Consider the following 24516-nt stretch of genomic DNA (forward strand, 5'->3'; position numbering starts at 1 on the left):
TATATATATATATATATATATATATATATATATATATATATATATATATATATATATATATATTGCGAGCCAGTCCTCCACGTCGGTGCTATCGGAGCCAGTGAAGATAGGTGGATCGCGTATACGGGGGACACCGGGACATGTGCTTGTTGCGAGAGGAGGCGTTTGCTGGGCGGCGTCTTGAGGCATGGTAGATGGCAGGGTACGGGATCGGAGCTCCAGGGGCATTGAATGGGAGCAGAGCACTCTCCACCAAATTGTTAAGGTGTTTAATAGACAGTACTCAACGACAATGAGTAATGGCGACAGTCACGGCAAGGCACGAACTCTCTGCGCGAGCGACGTTCTTTTTCAAGCAGCCAAAGAGGACGACCCACTAGAAGGCGCTGGAGAGGGTAACCCATTACCATGTCCCAAGGCATCTCTACAATATATATATATATATATATATATATATATATATATATATATATATATATATATATATATATATATATATATATATATATATATATATATATATATGCCATCTAGTGGCGATTCACACAAGCGCACTATTGCACACACTTCTATTGGACCAACGCCATCTAGGAAATGAGACGAGAAATGGTGATGATGACACAGATTCTGTACAGCGGCATCTAGAATATCATCACTCAACTGCAGTTTGTATGTACTTCTATGAGACAGCGCCATCTGTTATACTGTTCGGGAGATACTACCGGTTACGCCTGACGCCTGACGCCTGACGCGTGACAAGGTTAGACTAAGAGGAGCTTTGCCCCTAAAAGCGGTAGGAAGTGCGGAGCAGTGGTTCGCCTGCCCTTCGGCGACGCTGGTTTTCACGGGCAAGAGCGCGCTGGCGTTCCAATCGTGCAGCCTGCTCGGAGTCCATGGCGGGAAAGGAAACCCTCATTTGTGATGCAATGGCGCCCTCTCCCATCTTCCTTTCCCTCCTCAGCACCCTCACTTTTCTTTCCCTTACTCTCGCCATACTGTGCTATGCGGCTATGCTATGCTTTACCCTCCCCCTCTTCCTTCCCCTCCTCCTCACTCTCACATCGCTCATCCTCGCCTTTACTTCTCTTTCCCGCCTCCTTGCTATACTATACTATACATCACTATGCCATACATGTCTATGCTATGGTTTTGCCTGCGTGACGCCAAGCGACAAGAGATGACAGGAGACATGAGACGACAGCCCGGATCCCTAAAGTGCTCCGTATTTTAACGAAAAAAGAGCTATATTCGCTCAATACATTCACAATAATGAGAACAAAGAAACACTTGTATAACAGACAAATATTGTCGCATCGTTGTGACAATCAACATTACGGATGAAACGCGTGTTTCCATGCCCTGCAAAGCGCAGCAGCTCGAATGCCAGTCGTCGTCACATGCGGGAGAGTCACGTGACATGACTAGAAACGTGACGCATGACGTCATTGGTTGAGCGGCACGTCGTTGCCTACTCTGATTCTGGCAGTAGGTATGCTCACAAAATAACGTTAACTGAGAAGCGGCACGGCGTAAGTTACTGCCACCCCCCCCCCCCCCCCCCCCCCCCCCAAGTGATGCGTGCCAACCACTGACACTGGCAGAATAGCAATACCTATGCTACGCCAAGCAGAACCTTTCCCTTTCATTCAAAATTTGGCGGTGGTATGACGTCGTGACTTGCTTTTTTGTCAGGTTGCGTGGTTCTCCCGCATGTGACGAGAAGACTTATTTTCTATTAAGGCAGTGCCACTTCGATAAGGCCGCTTACCGAATATGGTCATGTCCTGATGACGGATGTCCTGACCAGCAAGTGACGTGACCATGCATGTGTACTTGCCACTGAGCTCCCAGGTGGGCCTCAGGATGCGGATGGCGCGGTACTGGGAGTAGACGTCGCGCGAGTTGACGGAGAACGTGTCGTCCAGGCGACCCTGCAGCACGCCGAACGCCTCACGGAGCCTCATCTCGGGTATCCACTGATACACGGGCTCGGGTCCGTCGTTGAAGAACCACTTGACGACCAGCTTGAGGTCGTTCTCGTTGTACACGTACTCGCAGTCCAGCACCGCGGGCGTCTCGGTTCCGTTGCGGACCCAACGCGGTACGATCAGACGTCGAATGGTCACGGCGCAGCAGAAGCCTGCGCGTGGTACCAGAAGTGGTAAGATATTTGTTTGTCTTTTTCTTCGCTGAGCTCCTGCGCTCTCTAAAGAAAGAAAACGTACATTTGCTGCAGTGAGCATAGTTAGGTAACGTTTGCTGTTTCATAGACTAATTTTGTAGGGAACAGAACTCTGGTGTTCGTCACGCGTGTAGCCAGTACTGATAGTTTATGTGTAAGCGTGTTGTCACTCATATGTACATGTTATGCCGGTAGTTAATGCCTCTTGTCATTGTCATATCTTTAATCTTACGAGAACGGAAATCTGGGCGAGTTTTTAAGAATTCATCATAGAGCAGGTAGCGCAAAAATTACGGGGACACAAGAAAGCAACATAAACACGAGACGAGCGCTAACTGAAGACCGAACCTTGAAACCACACTGACGCATTCACCAACACATGCCCCCTTGGATTCCTCAGGCACATGAGCGGCGACCTTCCGTGGCAATGTTGCTTTCTTGTGTCCCCGTAATTTTTGCGCTACCTGCTCTATGATGAATTCTTTCATCTTTATACATACTTCCCGCACATGATAGCGACTGATCTTAGTCCTCTCTACAATCATGTTACATTTGTGTGTGTGTGTGTGTGTGTGTGTGTGTGTGTGTGTGTGTGTGTGTGTGTGTGTGTGTGTGTGTGTGTGTGTGTGTGTGTGTGGGTGTGTGTGTGTGTGTGTGTGTGTGTGTGTGTGTGGTGTGTGTGTGTGTGTGTGTGTGTGTGTGTGTGTGTGTGTGGTGTGTGTGTGTGTGTGTGTGTGTGTGTGTGTGTGTGTGTGTGTGTGTGTGGTGTGTGTGTGTGTGTGTGTGTGTGTGTGTGTGTGTGTGTGTGTGTGTGTGTGTGTGTGTGTGTGTGTGTGTGTGTGTGTGTGTGTGTGTGTGTGTGTGTGTGTGTGTGTGTGTGTGTGTGTGTGTGTGTGTGTGTGTGTGTGTGTGTGTGTGTGTTTGTGTGTGTGTGTGTGTGTGTGTGTGTGTGAAATGTGACTGTCCTTCTCTCTATCTTCTCTCTCTCTTGCTCTCTTATACCCCTCACCATGTGTAGGATAGCAAACTGAACGTAGTCTAGTTAACCTTCCTACCATTCTTCTATTCCTTCTCTCTCTCTCTCTATTGAACATACCACTGGTCATCGACAAGTCAAGGCTCATGTACACGGCGATCTTTGTGGTGTCCAGACTTCTTTCTTGTGTCCGTGTTTGCACGCCCTGTCTTTTTAGTATGAATACTTACCAACTAGCTCAGCTCTCTGTTATTCTAAGCTCTTTGACCCTCGCCCCAGTCACATCACCGTCACATCATATATGTGCGTTGTACTGCGTTTAGCGACGTCGGATGACTACGCAGTTTCAATGGAGCATTCCATTCTCTTTCATTTCCCCTCTCCTCCAGCGCAGGGCAGCCATCTGGTCTAAGAACTGGGTAACCTCCCAGGCCTTCTCCCAGTTCCTTCCTTCCTTCCTGCCTTCAATGAAACAAAATTCTTCGAGGATGCCTTGAGCAAAAGCTACTTCAACCCAGCCGAAACCTTATTTCCGATCACCGCGCAGTTCGGGTTATTTGTTCTGCACAGAAAATGGAGAGCCAGTTTTTCATATTGCTAAAAGGGAAAGACCTTGACTGCGTGACACGCGGGAAGATGCGGTGGCATCAGCTGCAGATCTTGGGAAAGGGCGCGGCCCAGCTGTCGGATTGTGAATAAATACGAGCAAAAAGCAAGACATTAAACTCTGAATGCACTTCGAACATAAATAGCATTCTGTAGTGTATACAGAAACGAAGATTAGTGACAACTTCGAAAATATTTTTTACAGCATGGATTCGGTCCGCGCTTTGTTGGCGTAACATCAGATTTGAACCACAGGCTCACTTTTCGCTTTGTCGTGAAATTACATAACTGGCGCAGCAATTTCGAGGAATAATTGACTCTTGCATATTCCGCTTCAAAAAGGACACAGACGAGGAGGACAATCCAGAATTGCCGCAGTTGTTCTAGCAACGTTTACACATGACAACCTACTGTTGAGCAGAGTTATTTTTATAGTTAACCATAATAAAGGCGCACATGCTTTCCAACACTCCCCATCAAAACCGTTCCATTGTTCACCTAAGACATTTTCTTAGTTTTGTAAGTTCTTTCCTGCGCTATCGATTTAAGAAACAGGCCGTTTGCAATCAGCTTTCATGTCGCGCTTTAAATTTTATACGCAATAAATTTCAAAGGCAACGCTTAAAAATAGCCCAGTGTTCTTGCTCTTCTTTTAACTCTGTGCTCCGTATGGCAGGACCAATATGACCGTGTAGTGGTCTACTGGGACAAAATAAACTGCAGTCGCAGCTCTCAGCCCTGGCCCATACTATGTGCACATGGTTAAAATATTTATTTATTTATTTATTTATTTATTTATTTATTTATTTATTTATTTATTTATTTATTTATTTATTTGCTTCTTTATATATTTATATAGGAATTATCCATTTTACATCGAACATCCATATGTCATCGGAACATCGGAATCCCATTTTTAAGAACCCATAATAACCACGTTACAAGCATAATAAGTGGTTGTGCAAGTGCGCTGTGCTTTGTCTTCTTGACTTTACATCGGATATCATTCGGACTGCACACCATTTCACGCGATCTCGAAAACAGAACTCTTTCTTTCTTTCTTTCTTTCTTTCTTTCTTTCTTTCTTTCTTTCTTTCTTTCTTTCTTTCTTTCTTTCTTTCTTTCTTTCTTTCTTTCTTTCTTTCTTTCTTTCTTTCTTTCTTTCTTCCTTTCTTTCTTTCTTTCCTTATTTCTTTCTTTCTTTCTTTCTTTCTTTCTTTCTTTCTTTCTTTCTTTCTTTCTTTCTTTCTTTCTTTCTTTCTTTCTTATTCTAGCACATTTCCTACAGTCTTTCTTAAGCTGGTGGCCAACCTTGCGGGAACAAATCATGAGGCCACGCGCGCTCGCGACACCGGAAAGGTAGAGAGCCCTCTCGCATCCACGCATAATCCGTACAGAGCCATAACTTTTTTTTTCGCCCTCTCTGTTTTCTTTTTAGGCCTGACGGCAATATTCGCCGCCACCGTACTCGGCGAAAAACTCCGCAGCGAAAGACAAACAGGGCGTCACGACAGCGCGGTTTCGCCTCCGCCCTGCCCCGACACCCGGGGCCCATTCAATATCCGCTCCCTCGGTCGCTTTTGTTGCGTGCTCGCTCCAAGCGGCCGTCCCCGTTTGGTACGGCCGCGGCGATCGCTTCGTGCCAGCTCAGCTTCTACCATATTCGTGTTTTGGTCCTCGCTTCGCACGCCTCAGGACGAATGGATTTTTAAACTTGTCCGCCAATTGTGTTGCCGTTTATGTAATGTCGCTGTACCGAAGGCGTTTTCGTGAGCGGCTGCAGAATCTCGTGGCGAAGAACAGTTGAAAAAAAAAAAACTGTGTTGCAATTGCAGACACCAATCGTATTCTATTCGTAGCTGCTGACGTATGGAGTCGAATGCCCCGTAAACTTTAGCACGCAGTCCTTTTTTTTTCTGTTATTCCTTTAGCGTATTGATTATCAGCGAGAAAGAGCTGCCTAATTGAAAAGCGCTTTAAACACGAAGTATTTCTCAGTGAACCAAAGGCGCTTCGAATCTATCTATCTATCTATCTATCTATCTATCTATCTATCTATCTATCTATCTATCTATCTATCTATCTATCTACCTATCTATCTATCTATCTATCTATCTATCTATCTATCTATCTATCTATCTATCTATCTATCTATCTATCTATCTATCTATCTATCTATCTATCTATCTATCTATCTATCTATCTATCTATCTATCTATCTATCTATCTATCTATCTATCGCGCCGTCTACGTCTGGGTGTTCTCACGGTCTCCTCCATAATTTGGTATACACCAAAATTGGCACAGGAGGACATGAGTGTATGAGAAGCGTGAGCGACAGGTCATTATAGTAATAACATGAAATGCAGGTCGTGTATGTCACGAAACCCTCATCCCCTTACACGTGAGGCGCATAATCCTGTACCACAGTCCATGGTATGCGGGTATGCGCCACACAAGATTCAGTCTATTTGAACCCACCAACAGCGAAAAAGAGATATATGAAAACTTTATGAAGCGCTTTGCGTGGCTTAACAAAGAGAAAGACAAACTGTCTGTTACAGTTGGCAGTTTTAATGTAGCAGCCAAACGCCGGCAAACGTGCTGCAAGGACCCTTAGCGGTATTAATTGTAAATAAATGCATTACGCAGTATAAATTGTAAACTGCAACGCGCGGTATGAATTGCAAATAAATGCATTACGTCAACGGTTGCCTAATGACAGTTATGGTTATGGTGGTGGTGCCTGTTTAAGTTCAATTGTGGTTGCGATGTTGGCTATGCGTTTTTTTAATAATATAATGAACATTACATGTCTACTCATATATGACTCATCAAGCTATAGTTTATTCTTGTCCGTTCATGCAGGACGAGCAAGACTACAGCAACACACGCTGCCAACAAACGCTGCATACACTTCGTTTCCATAAAAGTGATGTCTTTGCTGTAACGTGAGTGCCTAAGCCCACGATATGCACACAAATACCGAATTTACGCAGAGACATCGATCCACCTCGTATAAGACTTGACTCAAGATAAAAATAATAATAAATGAAAATAAAAACAGGCGTAAGTAGCTACTCGCTGACTACTTCGCATGAAATCGATTACCAAAATGCGTGGCATCTGCCGGAATATTTCTTCTTTTTTTTTAGTTTTTTCAAGCAGCTAATTGCATGCCGTAGCTAGACTTGATTAAGCCTAAACCAATCAAATATTGGAACAATTATCGCTGACACTTTGGACTAAACTCTGAGCTTTTACGCTTCGGAACTGCTATGTGATTTTGAAATTTGTCGTAGTGGTGCAGATTAGCTTCGATAATCTGGGGTTTTCCAACGTAGACCATAATTCCAAAAAGTGATAAATTGGGTCAGTTGATAACCGTTCATTGCTTTTGCGGTACGTGCTTTTCTAACCGTTATAACATGGGTGATGAATGAAACCGCAGTCGTGCGTCGCCGCGTCAATCTGTCTTTCGAGTGTTTTGCATCTCGCGCCCATCGTAACAGAGTGTACAGCGCGTAGCGGGAACCTAACCCGCTTAGTTGGACCGGTAACAACACAGCCCGACGGGTCCGTATCACCGAAAAAGGATCACTTACAGTGTTCTTTGTAAATACCAGAGTAAACCTTGGACAAACCGATATGGCAACATCGAATCACAATGGCAAGCGGTCGCGGAAAGATGAGGCGCGTTTTGCCCAGTATAAACCTATAGAGCACGGCAAACATCTCGGCTACGCACAGTGCGCGGTTTGTTCGAGCAAGGATATATTGTTTTTTTTTTTGTATTCCTTTCTATGAGCACAAAGTTTTATTACGCTCTATGCGTACACGTGCCACCGTCCTTTCTCGCACGACAAACAGCAGCCGCCTACGTTTCCAAAGCAAACAAACAGGACTTATGCAGGAAGGGGGTGCAGGCACACGCAACGATCAATGGCACAGCGGGAGATTAATCACTTAGATAGGATGCCCAGCAGTCACGTAAAAGGCAGCGCCTAAAATGGATGCATAACCTAACCATACAGAAAAACAACGAAGCTATCCGATCATAAAAAAAAAAAGTTAGCAGTGCAAATAGACAAAGCGTTCCGGTCTTCCGGCCTACTTCCTGGTGGTGGGGACGTGTAGAACTTTCCGCCGGGTACTGTAACTCCTTTCCTCGCGTGCGACACACGCTATATAAACACCGAACATTCGCGTGTCACAGTCTGTGTACTTTGCAGCGAGAAACGCCGCAAAGGTAGGAGTAAGTGAAAAAAAAGTTCAGCGAACAGGTCGTGGTACAAGTCAGAATATCGAGCTAACGTGCTTCGATGTTTCCATGTCTGTCGTGATCAGCGACCGCTTGGAGACAATCAGACACGAAATGTAACTGTGTAAACTTTAAATAGAAACTCTCTCTCTCTCCCTCGTAGTGTCTCCATGAGTGGAGAGAACTTCAGAATATTTGCGATCAGTGGGAACATGATAGAGTTTCAAAACACAGCGTTAAATGTGAATGGGACGACGGGCTAACCTAAAACAGCATAACGTAATTAGGTGCGCAGAATACGACGGAAAATTATTGTATTTTAAGAAGTGCACGACCAGGTTTGACGAGAACTTCGCAGTGTGGCTCTTGACGCCATCGGCGAAATAGATGGGGGGGGGGGGGGATTCAAACCTCCCTCAAATTCTTACATAGTTTTATGTATAAACATTCGTACATTTTTATGTGTTAATGACGTCATCGCATGGTGTCAAAGGTGAGCCGACCCCTGGATGTAGTAAAACACTACATGAGGTGCAGACAGCTTCATTAGAGGGGGGGGGGGGGTGGATAAACAATGCAATCGGCTGAGAACATCAAGGTAATTAATTCAACGCGTGTCTCTCACACTGCTTCTCGTTATGTCCCGCAGAAAGTCTGGTTCCTCTAAAGTTTGTGAATTGCTGTTTTGCGTATTTATATATGTTTGTGACCGTATGTACTATTTGTGTGTATATGGGATCGCTGTATATATCATAATCATCGCCTGACACCTTAGTAGCAAGCCAGGCGATAAACCAGGCTAACATCTCCGGGAATATCATTAAAGATTATCATTTCTATCTCTGGTTCCTGTTTGTATATCTTAATTCACTTCCTAGTGTGCAGCCGGATTACAGGTATTACAGAGAGCGTAACATGCTGCCGAATTTTCTATGTAAATATGTGCTGCGCTGACGTCACTCGCGCGCGTGTGTGCGCACCGCTGACATCATTCACATGCGTATGTGCGCGCGTTGCACGTGCGTATATGTATGTGTCAGCATGTGCGTATATGTATGCATATGTATGCATACAAATACTTATGCGTACATGTATGCATATGTATATGTATGTCAGCATGCGCGTGTGTGTATCTGCATGTGTGCTTGCTTGTGTGCATGTGCATGCATGCGTGACATCAGTGGTGGCCGAATTCTGCTGTGCAGACTCCGTCAAATAAGAATGTGCTGGGTGACGTCACCAGCATAGGCGTGCGCACGAAGTGGGCAGGGGCCGCCCCCCGTAATCATCTGAAGGTGGCCCCGAATCTGCCCAATACGTCTACTCCGAGGGACCTGTGCCTTCGTTGTTGAAAGTGCAGGGCTACGGTCGTGCAGGTTTTTGACGGTAATGCCGGCCGAGGACCACTGTCGTTGCATTCCAAGAGCTGTTCGCTTCCCGTTTTCACCCCCGGAAAGCCAGGGACCAAAGACAGGCCGTCTTGGGAAGCACGTCATCGCTTCATTTGCATTTTTGCATCCATTGTAAAGCTTTTTTTTCTTTTGAGCTCGACCAAATAGGGGGACAGGGGGGAGGGGGGGATGCGGCGAGATTTCGCCCCCTATATGCGTGCGCCTAAGGTCACCAGCCAGGCACGTGCGTGGCTCATCCGCAACCCATCGTGCTAGCTAAGAAATATTAGATGATGATGAAATGAACTTTATTTGGTCCTGGAGAACCCCGATCAGACAACCCCCGAAGGGGAGAAATATTAGAAATATTCGCACTTAAGAAATTGCGGTCTACTGATTGCCAGAACCACAATATGAACACGGCACATGCCGTAGTTGGGGACTCCGGAATAATTCTGACCAGCTGGGATTCTTTAAGACACACCCAAATGAAATTGTCAAGAGTGCTTTTTTTTCCTTTCTCCTCCATCTAAATGCGGCCGATGTCTACGGTGACCGAACCCGCGCCCTGGTTCTTATCGGCGCAACACCACTCGTAGCCACGTAGCCGCCTAGGCTAACAAAAATGAAACTTGTACGTTTATTTATTTTTTCTAATGAACAACTTACTATCGCGAACTAAGCGAATATACTATCGAAAAATTATTTCGCAAATGCGCATAAAGTTTTCAGAAGATAATTATGTATAATGTATGATGTTTAATGACAAAAGGGCCATGCCACAAAAATGAAGTTGTTCTCAAACAATTTTTACGAGCCCTAACTTAATTAGTATTTCTTTTCAATGTCCCTTTAAGAACACGCGCACTGCAGCCAACTACATTTCTCGAAAGTATTTGTCTTCATATTACTCTCTTTCTCATTTTTTTTAAATGACATTATCATCCATCCTCCCGGAGTACATTTACGCTGCTCGGGCACGGAAACAGCGACGCCGCATCGCGAAAACAGCGATGCGAGTCTACATTGCAGGCACTGCGGCAGCAGACAAAAAAAAAAATGCGGTGAAGTACGACTGCCTCAAAGCCTTGTCTCGCTGAACACACAAAGAGATAATTCATTTAAGTAGCGCTGAAACTTTTGCAAAGATTTTCCTTTTTTTTCTCATTTCGTTTCCCAACACTAGGAAAAGCTAAAACAACGAATACAAGGAGCAAGTCGTGGCGTTATCAGACTGGCAATATTTAATTCGCCTTATTATTCGCGCTATTTCAGAGTAAGCCGCAAAAGTTTGAGACCACGCGCATGCGTAGCGAGAGAACAGGAAATTGCTCGTAAGGAATTACACCTGAAAGTAAAAACTGTTGCGCTGCCTCTAAAAACGTGAGGATGAATTCGGTCAAAATGAAATATATATTCCCGTGTTTTACCACCACAGTTTTCTCAACGTCACGAACTTCCCATGAACGTTTAATTCCCCAGAAGCCTTGTTTTTTTTTTTCCAGTTCACTTCTCGTGAAAACGCATATTAAACTCTGTCTTTTTGCCGGAGAACTCTCACCTATGACAGCGCTGGTGAGACGAGAGAGTTCGAAGTAAACTTAAGCGACAGGCTCGTGTCGCCGCACGGTCTCCATTGAGAATATTAAGTTGATCCTTTGAACTCTTTGTCGCCTGAAAAACACCCCCTCTGGGCTTACCTTGACTCGTGCGCGGTGGCGCGTAAGCTGTCACGCTCTACCTGGTTCACACATGGCAGATGTTATAGTTTGTTCTTCCTCCGAGTATTCGCGTGCTTCAGCCAATACCTCCATAGCGACAATAACTTCAACATTCTCTTCTGAAAGAAATGTTTCGAAGCGCTGGACACTACTTGACAAAACTAGTTTTTTTTTTTTTACTTACTGTGTTCCCGAAATAGGAATGACTATCCATGACATTTTCTTCTTATTCAGTTCACGACTATATGTCATTGCGTTTTGACAACAGCTCCATAAAGCTGAGCGTAAAAATTCACAGAGGTTGTTTAGCCGGCTGGGCGCGGGGGACGCTCTTCCCCACGTCTGTAACGGACCTCAATAAAGTTGTTCTCTCTCTCTCTCATGTACCTGCAAGCTCCCTTATTGTCAAAAAAAAAAAAAACGACAACAGTGAAATCCTAGCAAGCACCATTGATTTGGTCGCGATATATTTTATGATTACCCACCACGGCGGTCTAGTGCCTACGATGCTCGACTGCTGACCCGACGGTCACGGGATCAATTCCCGGCCGCGGACCGAGAGCCGCGAGATGCTAGATGACCGTGTACTTAGATTTAGATGCACGTAAACGAACGTCAGGTGGTCAAAATTTCCGGAGCCCTTCGCTACGGCGTCCCTCATAATCGTACCGTGCTTTTGGCACGTAAAACCCCAACAATTATTGTTATTACTATTTGACGATTGAAGCTCGATCACCGTTGACTTCATCGCCCCGCACATGAAGCTAGTTCCCAAGAAGTGTCCGGCGTGGTCATGCTTGCTTCAAGCTAACGAATGAAATACAAGCATTCGTTACAGTTGGCCTGCTATCGAGGTTCAGAGGCATCACGATCGAGTGACGGCATGGACAAGTGATTTATTTTTTTATCCAAGTTAAATCCAAAACGATATGGATGTGGCTTCCATTATGTTATATACAGCATGCCCAGTCGGCCGAGCCCGTCCTGCAGCTCCCTCGTACTCCCGACATCACGCTGAAGGGCTTAGGATTCACAGATCCTTTCGTTCGTACGTGTACGGCTTGCCACTGGCACGGAACCTTCGCATTCATATGTCCGCCATAATAATTGGCTGGCATTTGCCCTAAAGAATGCTCCTCACGTGAAGCACCTTTTTTTCTAATTCAAGCCACAGCGCTTAGACGGACATAATGAAGACAACATAACAGAGAATAAACAGCAAGAACAAGAAACCGGATCCCAAATGAAAGATGAATCAAAGACGTGTCGTACAACGCACAGTGGCTGAGTGATGTTCGCTGACGATGCCAATAACAATGTCTACAACAGCCATCCATCACATGTCTTTCTTTTTTTTTCCGTTTAAGTGAGCGTACTTAATACTTAGTGGCAGTTTTAGTAGTAATCCTCGGGGTTTAACGTTCTGAAAATGCTTAATTATTTAATTATTAGCGGTTTTCGTTTGTTAAACGCGTGCATCATGTTTGCAAGTATTTCTTCGGTTCAACGATATATATATAGCTCAACGATATATAGTTCAACGATATATTCATATATTCAACGATATATTCAACGATATAGTTCAACGATATATATATATATAGGAACGATTTTGTAAAGCTACAAACCAGAACGTTATACCATTTCCGTTCCCTTGCTTCGCCGAGAAATAACCGACGTCACTTCCGTCACGGAAGAACCATGAGGTCTGTAAAAAGACCTCACTACAGTGGAACTCAAGTCGGTTGCAACCTAAGAATAAGTACAAGCTGCGCCCGTAGAAGTGCGACACGCCTTCCATTCATTTGAAAAAAAAAAAAGAGTCGTGCAAGGTGGTTTTCGTTCTAACCGTAAGCGTATTTTCGCGGCTAATGTAAATATTACGCATATTAATAATTAAAAGTCTGTCGTTCCTTCTTGAACTATTACGTTTGGCTGAGCAGTGCTGTCGGAATCTTCGCTGAATTTTGCCAGCAAAATAGTTTTTATATACTAGCGGCACGAACATGCGTCTGTGAAGGAATGTCACCTACATGAGAAACGCGAGAAGCGCTTAACGTCACCTAAATGAGCAAATGCAATTGAATAGAGATATGCGCGCCAGCGATCGACACCACGCCTTAAACTGAATATTCACAGTTGCTGCTCGGTCCGATTACGCTATCGCATTTTACTCTTGAAAGCAAAGCTCAAGCGTTCTCCAAGTTTGCTTGTTAGGGGCGAAGCTCCTTAAAGCGGCACCCGTTCGTCCCCGTCGTAGTGCGTAACCAGTCTTAACGCTAGTACCAGATCTTGACCTCCAAGGTGATGCCGGTGGGAGATTTCTCCTGTGCGTTGTTGAACAATAAAAATTCGCAGCGTGCGCGTTAACTAAAAGCCGAATTCTTCTGTCTCTCATTCCCCATTAGCATGTTCCAGTAGGAAACGTTAGTAGAAGTAGAAGTGTAAGTGTTAGCTAAAAGCCGACTTCTTCTGTCTCTCATTGCCATTAGCAGCCATTGTTTACCTCCAAGGTAGTGCCTGGTGAGATTTCTCCTGTGCGTGACTAAACAATAAAAATTTTGTTCAAAACTTCGTTGATTGATGAAATAAACCAACGAAAGACGCCAGATGTTTTCTAAAAGCAAAACTAAAGAACGCCAGATGTTTCTAAAGCAAAACGAAAAGACGCCAGATGTTTTCTAAAGCAATGGTTTTCTAAACAATGAAAATTCACAGCGTACATGTAAAATTAAAGTGAGCTGCAAGTCGTCATAACTCTCATCGAACCTTTAGTATAAACGCGCCCGATCTCACGTCGGTGATGATGTACTGGGCAGAATTCACGGAAGATTCACGGTTTACCGATGAACCTCCGCAGCTTCGCCCACTCATCATCATTCACTCCGTGGATATGCTGTGATTTTTTTAGGTTCGAACTGTGTGTTTAGAACAAATGGTTATGATTTAGAGAAGTACGAACTCTACAACGCGAGAGCGTTTAGCCGTGCAGATTTATATTCCCAAATCCGAATTACACGTTTCTAGCGATCCAGCGCTATCATTGGAGCCAAACCATAGAGAAAGAAAAAAAAAGTTAAGAGTGGACACTCCCATAGACCCCAGCGGCCCAATCGACCCTAGCGCACCTGGTGGATGGTGAGAGCAAGTGGCCTGCGCTTCCTGTTTCGGTTTCACTGGCGCGAATTTTGAATTACTGTGCGTAACCGACGTTTGGCTATGGCTAAAGTTACTTATTTCTTCGCCCAAATGGCAAAGCTATTGTTTGTCGTTTTCAATTAGCGATTCCCTATTTTGTATAGTTCAATGGTTCGTGCGAATTGATGTCGTGACGTAATTTTTATTTCATTTAAGTTATAATAGAAAAAGATGCAGGAAGTCATAATTCACTACGGCTTCATTTATCGCGCTTGTGTTTTTCTTTTGGAACAAGCGGTCAATCTATATATCAAACAAAGACACAGCGTATCCGCAATGTTTTTATTACAAGGCACGGTAGAGGCTGAGCATATAAAAAGCACAAAATGAGAACGACACCGCACAGAAATGCAAGGTAGACAACAAATGCATCTCGGCTTACAAATAAATTGTAACAAATACAGGGAGAACACAGACAACGCACACATCGCTAGAGTTGGCAGAAGCTGGTGAAGTATGACACACTAGGCCGTAAGGATCTCTGACAAAAATCCAGCGCACAAAGTTGAAGAAGGAACAAGCGAAATACACATAACAATCAAGTCGCGAGTCACGACTGCGTTTCACCGAAATATAGCACTGAAAAAAAAAAAGAGCGTACAGAAACCACAGGACACAATATAACAGAAAATCCAGGATTTATTCGTGGTCCCAGGCTTCGGGAAACGCGCTGTGAAGCCTGCGAGGACCAGCGAACGCTCCTCAATGTTTCGCACCGAGCTCAGCGCAGAGACGCTCGCATCGGTGGCAGACGCAGCACGCGTCGCCTTGGCTTGCCGCATACGTTGCACAATGTTCACGTCTAGCTACCGCATAGAGCCGCAAACTGTTTTTTTAGCGAACCTCGCCGTCCTTACAACCTTCAGAAAAAGGTTATAACTGCGCGAATAAGACACCAGGTCAGAAACACGCACACACACGAAAAGCAACGTGTGTGTGTGTGCGGGCTTCTATGTTACTTACATGGTGTCTTATTCGCCCACTTGTAACCTCTTTCTGAATGAATGACCCAACTAGCCCAACAACATCTCATTCTACAAGCTTCTCTTGCAAACGTGCCTCACCTGTTGCCTCACACACGAAAACACCGACGCAGCCGACGTGGACGAAACCTTCCTGCTGTCATGCATGGGTTTGTCGCTTTGAGATGGTGTTTATGACAGTACGGCTGAATGAAAATAACCAAGTAAGGTGTGTTGAGTAAATTGTTTTTATGTATAAAGAACATGCCAACTTTGGGCGTTTAATTATTATTTTGTAAAAACAATTCTGTTGGATTGATGACAACTTATTCTTTTTTCGCGCTTGCGTCCTCTGACGTTTGGTGAGAGCACTAGTTCGTTACGTAGTCGTTACGTACTTCCCGAGGCCAGATTTCGCGGAGTGTCCTCTCTTAACTTTTTTCTTTCTCTATGGCCAAACAGCAGGGCGCGACATTCCCCACATGTCACTTTACAGACCCCGCAGAAACGTGATAGCAGGGTCAGTTGACATTGTTAACATCTCGTGTCTAATTACTTTAGATTTGGTTTTTAACTAAAGTACCTTAGGAGGATTTTAATAGCTGCGTATGGCCTTTATGTGAAACTCCGTAATCATTTAGGCGGAAAGAAAACGAATTTGTGATTGGGTTGTGAATTTCCTCAAGCTCTGCGCTGAGAATGCTTCATGATACGAGAACTCCTTAAGACAGGCTTGTCAGATGCATGCTTAGCGCAAAAGTATTTGGTGGTGGGTTAAAAGAAAAAAAATTACACCATCTCCCGCTAAAGAGGACCATGAGGTGATGCGAAGCCGGAGCACTTGCACGATCGCGTTCCGTTGGCGTTCGTTGGGCATGCTACCGACCTCGCGTCGTGGAACGCGAAGAGGAACGCTACGAACGTCGTGTCTTTCCTGTAGCCTTGCCGTTAATTCTCACAGGGCGAGCGGGGAACGCTGTCGTCAGGCGCGCGAGGGGGGAGCGTAGGAGAGGAGAGAGAGGGGGAGGGGACGCGCATGCGCTGGCGCTCATCGCGGCGTTGCGCAGGAGAGGGGCTCGCCAACTCCCGCTAAAGGGGACCATGAGGCGATGCGAAGCAGCGTTTCGGCATGTCGAGCACGCGTTTCTGAGGGGGAGGGGAGAGAGGAAGTGGAAAGGGGGAGTGGGGAGGTGTGTGGAGAGGGTCTGCGCATGCGCAGTAAGGGTGGTCACGCCGCACACCACCACCACCACCAGTTTGAGCTCCACCATAAGATGCTTCGCATCTAAAAAATCACGCCATATCAACGAAGTGAATGATGATTGAGGAGCTGGCTCGGAGATAATCGGGTAAACCGTAAATGCTCCGTACAATTCCTCTACCGTCATGAAAGACGTGACACATTGTTATAGTAGCGATTGTGGTCAGGTTGTTATCGAACCACAAGCGTTCGCAGACCTTGCAGCCGTGGCCGAACGTGTGGTCGAGGAAACCTTCGGCGCCACCAACTTCAGGTAGCGACCGCTTTCGGCGCTTGGCCGCTGCATCCCGCGCCCGTACCTCTTCGAGGTTGTCATTCCGCCGCTTCCACGCTGCTTCGGCTTCGCGGGCTTGTATCTCGGGATCCGCACGACGCTGACGTCTCTCTGTGCTCTCACCGCAGGGTCTTGGCGGCGAGCCCGCGTAACTGCTGCCTTGCGAGCCCTCCACTCCGCCACCTTGTCTTCTTCGTACATGTTATTAGTATCGAAGCGCACTGACTGATGACTGTCGAAAGAGAGAGGAAGCACGCATTGTGGCTCTCTAGCTGTCTCCTCTAGCTAGAGCACGCGCCGGCGTGGAGCGAGCGCCGCATCCTACAGTTGGCTATGCTATCTGTAATTTGGCCTGCGTTGTTATCATCATCAAGGCGCTCGAAGAACAAGAGGAAGAGACTTCTCTTCCGCGCGAGCGTGCGCATGCTACAGAGTCGGCTATGCTATATGTGGTTTTGCCTGCGATAATATCATATCAAGGCGCTCGAAGGAGAAAATGAAGAAGCCTTCTGTTTCGCGCGAGCGTGCGCATGCTACATTTGGCTATGCTACTGGCCACGAGACCGAGCGGAGTCGCCGCCTGGCGGCTTCTGGCTGAACCGCGTCTAGTGTGGATTGCTCCATGCGTCGTCTGCTAGCCACGTTGTGTTTGCATGTGCGCGTACGTCATGCAGATCTTCAAAAGTGGTTTGTTCCGTTGCGTTAGTGCAACTTTAACCACTCGTACGTATGCCTAACACGATGTAAAGAATCATTTGGCCTTGATCGGCTGTATATGTACTGTAATAAGATCCGTGAGTGCACTTGTTGAGAGCGCTGTGTGTGGTCGTCGCACCCTCCGTTCACGAGAGCCATATCAGTCTAGGTGCCGCTCTGTGGTCCAAGCGCACTGCAAAGTGCACTTGGCGTTGTCCTAAAGATAAGATATATTAAATCTCATGTGGATATAGCCTTTTAGCGGCTCGGTGGTAAAAAAAGGCTCTCATGGACTTGCGCGTTGAGGTTAGGCGTATAACTTCGGGACTGTCGTTTATAGGTTACGCGACGAGCTTTAGTTGTGTACGGTCCTGGTCCCACTACAGAGAAATATTTCTCTCAAGTCACGTCTGACATTTCGGTGCTTAAATTGTCTCCTAAAACGAACAGAAAACGGAATGACACGTAAATCGGGAAATTGAGTTGCCTTGCGCAATTATAACTTCTGGAGAAATATATACAGACACCCGTGCACTTAGATTAAGGTACGCGTTAAAGAGCCCTAATGGTCAAAATTAATCGAAACGGCGAACTTGAGGTCCATTTAGGTCGTCGTAATTTCACGCGAAGCCACATCTTTTTTTCTTTACATTATATTGAGTGTTTGTGTTGCGTTGTTATAGTAGATTGACGGAAGATAGCTGACAGTATTCGCATGAAAAGCGTACTTTGGTCCTGTGAAATAACCGGGCCTTTGTTCCATTACTATGGTGCAAGTAATCAATCGAAGAAAGTTCCGTGCTGTACAGTTACCTTTGTGTACTGTTACTGGGATAAAAACAAGCGTGTGCGTGTTAAACGTCCCCGCAGCGCTAAAGCGCTGTCGGTCACGTAGCTTTCCTCACTCAACCTATCAAGGATCCTACATTTCATGGAGAACTGAATAATAAGTGCAGATGTTGAGCACGCAGTGCACATAGTGCTATTTGAACTCATCGTGCAGGAATACGGGCTTTCTTTTTGTTTGGGGGTATCCATATGAACAAGAAGTAAGTACTTAATTCAGTCGCACTACAGCACTGCGTAGTGCGCACTAGCAATAAAAGCCGAGATGTGAGTAAATGGACTTGTCCTCCAGCGCACGCCCCGATGGGGGTTTTATATGCTCCGTCCAGGGGAGTGAAAAATTTACTCCCCTTAAGGACGGAGGTTTTGGATGGACTGAGGGAAGTATTTGTTTACATCCATAGGGGAGCTTTTCCAGGTAAGTATGGGAGTAAATTTTTATAACCATCGAAAAAAAAATGCTTTTCGCTGTCGCACCATGCGCCAGAGAATCTTTAATTAAATTAGTATCGAAACACGCAAACTCGATCACACGTACACAAACATACACACGACAACCGCGAAGTAATTAGAACACTCACATTGACAACCGCTCGCCACCCGCGCTTTCTCTTTTTATTGCCTCTCGCCACGCGCGCTTCACAACCAAACTTTGGTCACCGAGTATATATAGGCACCACATCTTGACCTCCAATGTAGCTCAGATAGGACACTTCTTTTCCGTGTAATTAAGCAATAAACATTCATGGCGTACATGTACATTTGCAGTGGGCTTATAGATACCACTGAAGCACACCCATCTTTTACTATAAACCCGCCTAACATTCAACGCCTTTTTAATTAGCGAATTTTGATTATCAGCTGGCACTCTGTCGCATGCAATGTATCCGCCTTAGCAGTACTGTGCGTGAGTCTGTAAAATGCACATAATCGTACACGAACCACGAGCGGCCGTGCACGAACGCTTCAGCGGCACACATTCACGAGCAACACCGGCGAAGAACCGCGTTCCTGTTGCTCGCAGTGCATCGGCGGTCGCATGTTGGTTTAACCCTTTGCGGTCCGTTGTCGGGCAGCGCCCGACAACGCAACACGGCCGTAGCGGTCCGCTGTCGGGCCCCGCCCGACAAGGGTGTTCGTGGTTTAAATTTTGCTGTTTTCTCACCGCGAGTCGCGCGCATTTTTTGTATACATGAAGGGCCATCTCTTGAGGAATAAGTGAGCTTTGTTTGTTGAGGTTTTACTTTTTTGACACTAGGGTGCAGCACTATGATCAGCACGGGGCCTAGAGCGTACCCACTCGCGCGCGCGGTTCGCTGAGAAGCATGGCCACGTTTTCACCGCGTGCGTTTTACGGCGGTGCTTTTAGCGAAAGCGAGGATGACTTTAGTGAGGAAGAGAATTACGTGCCTCCACCAGACAGTGATGACAGTGATTCGACAGAAGTGAGTGACGAAGACGACGACGGCGGCGGTGGAAACCTGCAGTAATAACCCTGGCCTGCACACAGGGGAATGCTTTGAGCGGTATCATACGTTGCCCAAATATCACTAAAAGAGTTGCCTGCAGAATGCAGGAGCAAAAATAAATATCCTGTGCGTTTCTCTTCCACAGCTTGTGTTTTTATTCGCGGCGCCAGAAACTGGCGAAATAGTTTCGGACCGCTAGAGCCGGAAAGTGGGTAAAGGTTTTGGACCGCAAAGGGTTAATCTGTCTCGTATCGGCGCTCGCCTTCTCGCTAGACGTTTGACAGCGGTGGCCGTGGTTGCATGGCGCAAAAGAGAAAATTTAAACTTATTCATTCCAGCAGCTTTTATTTTCTGTGAAACATATTCCTTGCTTCACCGGTGGCCGGTGCGAGCTCGTAGAACTCACCGCGGCGACCGGTGTGGCGGTGCGAGTTCGCTATGCCGCCGGCTTGGTACCGACGACGTAGCGAAGCCTTCTTACCGCTTAGAAATTGCAGCCGGTGAAACATCGGTACGGTGACACTCCGAGAAGCAAGCGTTGCCTGTGGTCGGGGCAAGCGCCTCGCTGGCGCAGCTCTCACACCGGCCGCCGGCCGGCTTGATGCCGACGACGTAGCGAAGCCTACTTTTTACTGCTTCGAAGTTTTAGGCGGTGAAACTCCAGAAACAACCCACTGACGATCGCAACAGCTTACTTTTGTTACCGATGAAATTATTCTTGGCACTTTTTCGTAACTCGGCACGCTGAAACGAGGTATCCGTGGCGTGTCGGAGGCTTGCACTCATGTGCATGGGAATTGCCGCTTGACGGGAAATAAACACGGGACAGCCAGCTCGATGTGTTTGCGGTCGGACGCTGGCGCGAGTTGAACTTCTCTCTGACCAGAACGCTTCAGTGGAGAAAATAGTCCTACACGTCTACACAAACCAACCGGCTGTTGCAAATCCTCGCTGCACTGATAATTTCGTTGTCTGTCGACAAATGCTCACACGGCGACCCACACAAGGCACTGGAGCTTCACACCGGCGTGCTAAACAGATGCCCATACACACACGCACATTCACACACGCACGCACGCCACGACCAAAAATGGTTTTTAAAACTCCCATAGGGAGTTTCTAACCACGTGACACGCACGTCACGACCAAAAATTCTTTTTAAACCTCCCATAGGGAGTTTCTAACCACGTGACCTAAAACTCCGTGGGGGGGTTTAACAAGGTCATATCGTTCATAAACTCCCTCATTAAAGGAGTACTGACACGATTTTGAAGTGCAGCAAAACGGACGTTTTTGGTTTCCTTGGCATGTAGTGTTAACACTCTCCTCGCACCGCATCCGGGAAACACGTATAAATATTTAAGTTTGATTTTAAAGTCTTCATCTCCCAGCATCTGCAAGGCAGCTTCACCGCAAGGAGAGCCCTATGACGTTTCAAGTCAGCTCACTTGGTTTGCGAAGTCTGGGTTCTGCATGCAGCCTAAATCACAGAAATCGCTGTCAGAGGCAGTGACTTGACACGTCACTATGAAGCCACCCTCTCGAAACGGAAACTGCTGGTTGAAAGAAGCGGTATTAAAAATATATGCAATGCATCCCCAGGCACCACGACACTCTTTTTAGGGTTCTCGACACCCGTGCTTTCATTTGGAGCAACAACCCGAAAATTTTTAAAATTCATGTCAGTACTCCTTTAAGCAACGGGCGTTTTACGACGACATGTGCCGACTTCACTCCACTACCACGGAGTAAATGATTGGGGCATGGGGGTTTTGGGGGCTCATATGCTGGAAAAGCTCCCATCTCGGCTAATTCTTGTTTACAGTGTAAGTGGAACACAAGCTAAACATGTACAAATAAACCAACAAGAAAACGTCATCCATTGCGAAAACGCCGACTGTTGCCGAAGGCGAGCAACCAGTTCGTTGGCAGAATGCGCTTCTCTCACATGTAATAGTTACGTTCGGCGCTCTTCGTGCAATAATTCTGGAATGAAGAACGCACGTATTACCAGAAAGCTGCAGTCAACGCATTTTGTTTGCCGGAAATCGAGTCAAATCGCTCACAACGAAGCGTTGTTCTGTGCGTTTGTATACGTGCCGAAAACAGCCTATCCACACTAATGCGGCGACGGTGTTGCCACCTGTAGCCCGACCTCGCGGCGCATATGTGGTTTTGCCTGAGTTAATATCACCATCAAGGCGCTGGAAGAACAAGATGAAGAAGACTTCTCTTTCGCACGAGCTGCGCCTGTAGCGGTCGTTTCAGGAACTAAGGTTACGCGTACGGCGCGGATCTCCGCCCCTGCTTAAGAACCTGGCGAGCCAGCACCTCAAAAAAAAATTGCCGGTTTCTTATGACGAATTCCACTGGGAGATCCGGAGCGGCCGTCAAAATCCTGGAGCGAGCACTCGGATTGCACGAAGCCAGATCTGCCAGTGGAGCACGTGAATGCTCCACATGAGGTTGCTCTGGAAGTTGTTTATGCGTACGTCACGTAACTCGTTCCGGAAACAATTATAAATTCTGCACGAAATGTTAATAATTGTTTACGACGGCTGGCCACATAACTGGCCGGTATGTGTGCGCACGTGGCAGCAGCCGCAATCGGCGCGCGCAAAAATTAGGCATGTTCTGAGCAGAATTTTTTAGGAGCTGGCTCGCCGGGTTCTTAAGCTGGGGCGAAGCTCCGCGCCGTAACCTGCATCCATCCATTCGAAGCATCGTGGAATGCGAAGAGGAACGCTACGCGCGTCGTGCCTTCCCTCTAGCCTTGCCGTTAATTCTCACAGGGCGAGCGGGGAACGCGGTCGACAGCCAGGCGAGCGTCGGACAGCTATTTTGAGGGTTACCCTGTCGTGCGCGTCTCGAGGGCAGTTTTCAAATTGAAAGACCATTGGGAGTGTTGCGTCTGCAAGTGTCGACAATGGAGAATCAGACGCTCTTAGATATTTCTTGTACATATACTCGCTATCGCTTAGAGCAAGAAGCAGACCAGCAGCTCGTCTATATATAAAAAAAAGTTGAACGACGCCATTTTTGGAATGTAAACAAGTACACAGGGTGATCAGACACCGCCTCAAAAAGCGCTGAAAGCAACCGTGTTGCCCGACTGCACCGGAAATGAAGGCGTCGCGTTGCCGGAGTTCCGGCGAAATCCACCTCTGCAAGACGGGGCAACGCGGAACGCTCCGTCGCGGAGTGGGTTGCTCCGAATCTGCCAGTGGAAAACGCGAACTTCCTCAGAATTGACCAGTGGAACGCAAATTCTCGACTGAGGAGCAAGAAAACTTGCTCCAGCTCGACTAGTGCAATTCGCCATTACATCCTTCCTGGGCACTTCAAGGCGAAATCCTTATCCGTGCTGCCCCTGCATTGAAGTGTCTTGTATATTCACTTGCCTGTGCGATCTGCATTGAAGTGTCTCGTATTCTTCCTTGCCTCGCAACACAGGGTACTTTCGCAACACAGGGTCCTTTACGGGTCCTAAGACGCGAAAGCGAAAGCCATCTGGTGGAGCCATTTTACCGTTGAACGCAGTTTGCTCTTTATCTGTATATATATATATATATATATATATATATATATATATATATATATATATATATATGATGATTCCGATGCTTTGTATATACAGATGAAGACGCTGAACGGCATAGTCCCCTTCGCGAAAGCGGCCAGCAAGTTAGAAAGGGTAGGAACGACGGATATAGGGTTTCAGGCGCGAGACATGAGCGATCTCGGTGCTGCGGCGACGACGATCATTAGCCGCGCTGACAGGAGCGACGCGATAGTTCACGGCAGATGTCCTTTCCAGCACGGTGTATGGACCGAGATATCTATGGAGAAACTTTTCACAGAGCCGAGGTGTACGAACAGGTGTCCACTGGAGCACTTCGTCGCCTGGGTGGAACGACACAACTCGACGTTTCGCATCAAAACCACCTTTTCTCCTGTCCTGAATGGTCGCGGTGTTAGCGCGGGCAATTTCACGGCAGCGGGCGACGCGAACAGCGAGCTCTTCTGGCAGGGACGTAGATGGAACAGAGGGCGTGGACAAGAAGGTGGTGTCCAGAACAAACGACGGTGCACGGCCATACACGAGGAAAAACAGGCTGTAATTAGTCGTGCGTTGTACGGCAGTATTATAGGCAAACGTGGCGAAAGGGAGTGTAGTGTCCGGGTTCTTGTGATCTCGTTGAATATACATGGAGATCATGTCGGACAAGGTTCGGTCAAAACGCTCCGTAAGACCATTCGTTTGCAGATGATATGCTTCAGAAATTCATCGGCCTCTCAGCCTCTCCTGTCTTATTAAGCGAAGCTTCTATAAGTTACAGATTTCGGTGGTAGCCGCGGCGACGGAGGCGGCGGCATACTTCGCGAAAAAGGCGGCGCCGGCGAGTGTACACAAATGCGGTAGTACACAAATAGGCCTTCGAAGGGGCGCTGATTACATGCGTACTTGTTTGCGCCGTTTTACAATAATTGATGTCTCTCGATCGTGCGCTTGTCGGCTTTCGGCCGTTTCTGATATGTAAATCTAACCTTTATCGAGCTCACCAATTTCACATTGCCATATTTCATTCTCGCCTGGCATTGTTGCATTTCATTGTTTCACGCATGACCGCCGCACTTGCCTGTAGAAACCGAAGTGTTGCGCTGCTAAGCAC

At 46.6% G+C, this 24516-nt stretch overlaps 1 protein-coding gene across 1 annotated transcript in view; it reads right to left on the reverse strand.

Moving 5' to 3' along the window:
* Positions 1 to 24516, reverse strand: part of LOC119394269 (uncharacterized) — a 49036-nt gene that overhangs the window by 7792 nt on the left and 16728 nt on the right. Inside the window, exon 2 of the mRNA XM_037661552.2 lies at positions 1769 to 2140. Coding sequence (XP_037517480.1) covers positions 1769 to 2140 — 372 coding nt within the window. The remainder of the gene's footprint in view (positions 1 to 1768; positions 2141 to 24516) is intronic.

This window comes from Rhipicephalus sanguineus, chromosome 5 (assembly GCF_013339695.2).
Source record: "Rhipicephalus sanguineus isolate Rsan-2018 chromosome 5, BIME_Rsan_1.4, whole genome shotgun sequence".
Lineage (NCBI taxonomy): Eukaryota > Metazoa > Arthropoda > Arachnida > Ixodida > Ixodidae > Rhipicephalus > Rhipicephalus sanguineus.